The sequence below is a fragment of the Sesamum indicum genome, linkage group LG8 (genome assembly GCF_000512975.1).
Source record: "Sesamum indicum cultivar Zhongzhi No. 13 linkage group LG8, S_indicum_v1.0, whole genome shotgun sequence".
Lineage (NCBI taxonomy): Eukaryota > Viridiplantae > Streptophyta > Magnoliopsida > Lamiales > Pedaliaceae > Sesamum > Sesamum indicum.
The window spans coordinates 171,598-178,069 of NC_026152.1; the positions used below are offsets into that span (position 1 = coordinate 171,598).

Consider the following 6,472-nt stretch of genomic DNA (forward strand, 5'->3'; position numbering starts at 1 on the left):
ACCTGCAGGATTCTTCTACAACTCCAATATGATTGAGGCTAGTGATCATGTTGAAAACACTGCAGGGTTTGCACTTGCCACTGGTGCTGGAAACGATAACACCAGTGCAAATCTTGCTCCCAAACTTGTTGATGATGAGATGAAAAGGCCTTCAAATATTTTCTCCAGGATGTTGCAGATCTCTCCTAATCCAAAGTTGCCTATACCGCCGGCTTCTGATTCTCAAGGGCTGGCGCCGACTTCTCCGAGGGGCTTCAAGGCTCCTCCACTGTTAATATCAACCAATCATAATCTGAATGACACCAAATGTTGCTTGATGGTGGAGAGCCCTGGTCTGCAGATCTCGTCTCCGAGAAATACGGGCATCAAGCGAAGGTGGGGATTTTTATTTCTTTCAACCTTCATTAATATCTAAATCAGAGTTTAATTGGGCTTTGATTACTATTCTTATATAATCTTATGCAACAGAAAAATCATCGGAAACAGCGAGCTTGCATTAATTACCGGTAATTAATGTTAGTTTGGGTTTTGGGGTGGTGGGGTTGAGAGGACTTTATTGGCAATCACATGGCTCAATGTTTAAGGATCTTAAAATAGGGTTTTCACGTAAGATTGCCATTCTGTTGTATCGCAAGGGTAAGGCAATAATGCATGAAAATTAAAAACAAAGCTAGGATTAAAACCTTGATAACTTATTAGCGAAAGGAAGTACCCTTCAAAAGTCGTCTATGAATAATCCGACCAGCATGCTCCATAGCAATTCATCTGACTTCGCTTTCATGGTACTATTTTATGTAGCAGTTACTGTTTCTTGAAACGCACCACGCCGGATTTCTGTGGTTCTATCCGTTAAGTCTTTCATATTCTCCATCACTTTCGGCTTTTTTAAAAGAAAAAAGGCAAAAGGTAGGGGCGCAGAACTACTGATCAACCAGTTCTGAATACCACAGAAAAAGATGGGAAATAATCAGCTGTTCCATAAAATCAGAAATTGACTCTAAGTAATTCCTTTTGTACGTTGCCCGTCGTGTGCGTGTATATAACCAGAAAATCATGGTGTTAAACTCATGAGCTGGGGATCGCTTTATGATGACTGAAACAACTCTGATTTTCATGCAATTATATATATATATATATATATATATTCAGGAAGAGTCAGGCGAAGAAAGTAGTTTGCATACCGGCTCCAACACCTGCAAACAGCAGAGCCAGTGGAGAAGTTGTCCCTTCAGATCTTTGGGCTTGGAGAAAGTACGGCCAGAAACCCATTAAAGGCTCCCCTTATCCAAGGTTAGTACTTTTTTTTTTTTTTTTTTTTCTGGAATATAAAATCACTTGTACAAGAATTTGCACAAATTTTCTGTTCATATTTAGAATTCTCAGCGAACATGTACCTGCCTGTACTCAATCATGTCTCTCTTGACGCCCAAATTCTTGGCACTGATTAAGACCTGATGATGATAATATAATAATAATAATAGTTAACGAGCTCAATTTGTTTTGGTATGCTTTCTAATGTCCTACATATATGTTTTGTTTGCGTTTATAAATCCAGAGGTTACTATAGATGCAGCAGTTCAAAAGGTTGTTCGGCGAGGAAGCAAGTAGAGCGAAGCCGAACCGACCCCAATATGTTGGTGATCACATATACTTCGGAGCACAATCATCCGTGGCCAACGCAGAGAAACGCTCTTGCAGGCTCCACAAGATCTCAGGCCTCTAAGAACTACAGTGCTGCAAAGAATTCACCAAATTCTCAGGCACAAAGACCTAAATCCCCAAAAGAAGAGCAGAAGGACATAAGTAGGGAAAATACAGTATCCTCATCGGGTATTGACACGAATTCGGCCGCTGTGAAAGAGGAGACGGATCAGGAGTTTGATAATCAGTTTGAGATGGATGACACTGAATTTGTTGAAGTTTTTCCACCGAGCTACAAGCCCACATTGTCAGACTCAAACCACACTGAAGACAGCTTCTTCGCGGATTTGGGAGAAATTGAAGCTGACCCTTTGGATCTCCTCTTCACGCAAGGATTTCCCGGTGACGAGGGGCGAGAAAACAAGGTTTTAGATCCATTCAGCTTTTATGAGTGGGCAGGAAATAACAGCAATATGACCGTCGCCACCAACACCACTGCCAGCGCCACCACATCTTATGGAGAATCTAAGAGGGATTCGTAATAGGATTCTCAACAAACATCAAAGGCCCCCCACTCAGAAACACAGAGTGGGGGTGTGGCGGTTTGTAGCATTGAAGGTGAGGCCATGCATGGGGGAAGTTTCTGTTGATTTTTTATTTTAAAGATGAGTTTATTATTTCTACATATAGAGTTACTTTTTTCAACTTTGATCTTTTAATTCCCCACTAATTAATTAATATATGTGGAGTGTTTAGGAAAGAAATAAATTGTAGAGTGAGGGAATTAAATTGGAGTGGTGGAGAGGTAGTTAATTAGATGATGCAGTCTCCCATTGGTTGGAATAATGGTGGATGGGACAGAAAGGTGAGGAACAGAAGTTTGAACAGTGAACAAAAGTACATCAATCAGATATGAGTAGAAAGCTCAATGAAGGGGTTATGATGGATGATGTTAGATTTGACTCCCCACACATCTTCCCAGCAGCAGTGGGAGGATCAATTATTCAGCAAAGCATAAGCAGGCTGGCGTGCTCCGATCCTTTTTCCGGCACAAACAAGGGCACGCCGTCCTTAATTACAATCAAAACCAAATAAACTATTCTTTCAAGATTGCATGTGGCTGTTAATCAATTACTTTGTAATATAACATATACATACGTTGTCGAATTAATGTTGGTAAGATGGAGTTTGATGTTTTCTAATTATCATGACTGATGAAGCTGCCTGCAGTGGTTTAGTGCATGCATGTGACCATCAGAAATTATGGAGATATATGCTAGCTTTTGTATAGCTATTCCTCTTAATTTCTGCTAGGTTAATTTGCATACAACCCACATTAATTATTTACATGAATACATCATCATCATATATTAAAAAACAGTTTGAGCATGATGAGAAATGAACTCCAAAAACAGTGATGGCAGTTTGTTATTTTGTGGTGCATGTCATTCTTATAATTAGCAGCAGCTACACTTGCAAAATCCGGTGATGAGTAGTACATGATGCAAACAGTGAGTTATACCAAGACAAGATTCGTCAAATCCGGGCATCACCTCTTGCAAAAGAATTTATGTTCCTCAACTCATTTACTTCCTAGCTACAGAATAAATTATAAAAACAAACAAGTGCATGTTAAAGTAGTTGGGTGTGGTGTTAGTGATTGGTTGGATGAGAGGAAGCATATATATATGCATGCATCTTATGTGTTTGATGGGATTTAATTTCTATTGGACACACTGTTTCATCATTCATATGTCATGCGACACAAATCACATACACATATATATATATATAAAGCTAGCTAGCTCCATTAACCAATTCTCAACTAGCTAGCTAGTGCCCAATAATTACACCACCCAATCGTTTTCCTATATATCCTTCAAGAATCAAAATCCTGCTGCTTATCAAACATCTTTTCTCTTCATTAGTTTTGTACAATTATTTCCATGATCATAAGCGTGCCTTTCTTACATTATCAGTACCAAACTTTTCTTTTAACCTGGGACCTGTCCTTACAATCAACCTATCCTTATTCCATTATTAATTTGATAAAATCATTTTAGAAATAGTGAATACTTGTAGTTAATTAATTAGATCATCAAAATTATTTTAATCAAATAAAGAAATGTTGTATTAATTATAAGACTTTCTTATTATTTCAAATTAAATACATATATATAAATATATTGTTAATTGGAAATGGAGTTGATTAGATCGTTAAGAATGTTGCTTGCTTTTAACGTCGACCAACTTAAATGTGAAAACATACTCTTTCGATCGTGGAATAGATATAGAGGAATAATATTACTTATTATAAAATAATCAAACAGCTCTGTTATATATTATAATTAAATGGAATAGAATTATTAGATTGGGACAGGTAAGTAGTGTGATGATATGATATGGGTGTTATTAGGAAGCAATGATGAAGGGTGTTAGTATAATAAATTATACTAACATATGTCTCAGTCTCGCCTCTTCATGTGAGAAACTATTGTTCCCTACCCGTCAATTTAATTAATATTTTATGGAATTGCATATCTACTCCCTGTCCTTTTTGCTTATTTATTTAGTATTACGTCATTTTCTGGAGTTCCAAGTACTAATAAATCATCAATATTAATTTGTAAATTTCAAGAAAAGAGTTACTAATTACGTGCACTAAACACTCGCTTTTTTAAGTTGAAAAAGTCTGCCCATTCAACACACTACTATTCCATATTGCTTGTGTATATACATAAAAGATATGTCCCAACTCCCAACTTGGGGAAATATAATTATTTATAGATTGACAAATTTTACTTTAAAACTTTTCACTAATACACACACACATATATATATATATAGTAGCGATTAATTAATAATTAAACAATTTTTACTAATTGGTGATGCTTCATATGCTAATTATTATAATTGTTGATTAAAAATTATGACCACCATACTGATGACTCTTATATATTAACTAAATTTACAAAAAGAAAATGAACATTAATTTTAGTTTTAATTAAAGGTAGATAATAACAAAGAGAGACTAAAAAAGTACGAAGTTGATAAATAAAACTAAAAATAAGATTTGATGAAGAGATTGGGTGTTTCTTGAGAATGAAATGAATGAAGAAATTTGTATTGGATGTAATTTTTAAGAGGAGTACAAGTTTCAAACACGACAACACTAAAGTCTACAATGAGATCTTGGGATTTTCCACGTCCACATCTAATTAATATTGAACTGCAACTGACTATATATATATATATATATATGCTTCCTCGCTTGCTTAATTAATAATGTGTCTTTTCTAGAGTTATAAGATACGCACTCAACTTTCAAAGTTGTGTGCCCAAATACGATTTGAAACCTGATGGATAAATATATATTACTAGCTCAATCGGTCCAACCCACACACCACATAACTTCAAAGCCCCAAATGGCATACTAGTCCTAGTAGTTAAATCAAACTTGTTTTCATGACAAATTCCCGTCAAGATAAGGTGTGATCATTCATCTGCAGTCCCTGTCCCTCAAGTTTTCAATCCAATATGCTCACATGCCTAACATTCATGTTTTCAAATCAACTATTGCCTTGCAAATATGACATCATTTCCTCGACCGTGATCGATGCTGTAAGAATTTATTTCATAGTATGCCCAATCAATAATCTTCATTATACCCTAAATTCATGTGTTTTTTTTTTAACTCCCTCATGTGTGCACCCATGTACACACCTCTCAATGAGTTTTGAACCTAATATTTTTATAATGAAATAAGGAGTTCCAAATCATTGAATTGTTTCCTAAGCGACCTTGACTTGGGATGATTGTAAGTATGCAATTTAGTTAAAGACGCATTTATCTAGACGTGAACGATTGCGATTGTTAAGGATTTTTCAGTATAAAAGTTTTAATGAAATCTTTCAGATTGCAATACATTTATTACAAAACTATTATTATTAGAATGTTTTAAACTTAATTCATAATGAATTTTATTTTAATTTGAGAATAATGTAGGATGAATTTGCGTTTTCAAACTTTTGTGCGAGGGAGTGTTGTTGCAGTAATCAAAATCTTATTGCAATACTATAAAATCTGACAAGGATGCAAATACAATACAGACTCCATAGGAAACAACCAAAGCCGACATTGATTCTTCTCCATAGCCACAGAGTGCTGTAATGCAAAGTCTTATTGTGCACGATTTCTTATAAGTTTCCTAATGCGACTTCAAATCTCTGGTCAACTCCACAGCATCTCAGTGGAGCCTGAAGAAGCAGATACCATAGTTACTTTCACATACGTAATGTCTCCAATCAATTCATTAAATAAAATTGTAGATTCTAATTAAGGAAATTAAAGTGAAAGGTTTATCAATCTTACTTTTCGCAATCAGTGCTGAGAGAAACAGGGAAACCAACTTTAATGTTGCAAGCAGTAGGGATCTGGCTCAAGAACTTGTCCTGGACGCCTGAAAAGTTCTTGACGGCGGTCTTGAGGCAGCGGCATATTGCCTTCTTGTCATCAACCGACTTCACGGTCTGAGCAAGCTGTTGCAGGCCCGTGCAGCACGCTGCCGACGGCTTGGCGTCCTTGCCGGTGGCGAATGAGACGCACGAGGCGGCCTTCATGTCGACGGTGCCGCATGGAATTGCAGCATTGGTCAGCTGAGCGAAGCAGTAGACGAGGCAGAGGACGAGGAACAAGGAGAAGAAAACATTCTTCATCTTGTTGATCTGTGTGAGTAATTCAAATGTGGATGATGAGTATATTAGAGGTTGTAGGTAGGTGTGGATGATGAGCAGAGCGAGGAGGGTTGGTGGGAAGGGTGTTGGTGTGATTG

At 36.7% G+C, this 6,472-nt stretch overlaps 2 protein-coding genes across 2 annotated transcripts; one reads left to right on the forward strand and one right to left on the reverse strand.

Moving 5' to 3' along the window:
• Positions 7 to 2,842, forward strand: LOC105167534 (probable WRKY transcription factor 14). Its single transcript, XM_011087305.2, has 3 exons — positions 7 to 375; positions 1,150 to 1,290; positions 1,556 to 2,842. Exons 1-3 carry the CDS (start codon positions 29 to 31, stop codon positions 2,181 to 2,183), a joined length of 1,116 nt encoding a protein of 371 aa, XP_011085607.1. The 5' UTR covers positions 7 to 28; the 3' UTR covers positions 2,184 to 2,842.
• Positions 5,685 to 6,472, reverse strand: LOC105167245 (non-specific lipid-transfer protein D, cotyledon-specific isoform-like). Its single transcript, XM_011086876.2, has 2 exons — positions 6,013 to 6,472; positions 5,685 to 5,897 (listed from the first exon to the last, which is right to left on the reverse strand). The coding sequence occupies exons 1-2, from the start codon at positions 6,354 to 6,356 to the stop codon at positions 5,888 to 5,890; spliced, it is 354 nt and encodes a 117-aa protein (XP_011085178.1). The 5' UTR covers positions 6,357 to 6,472; the 3' UTR covers positions 5,685 to 5,887.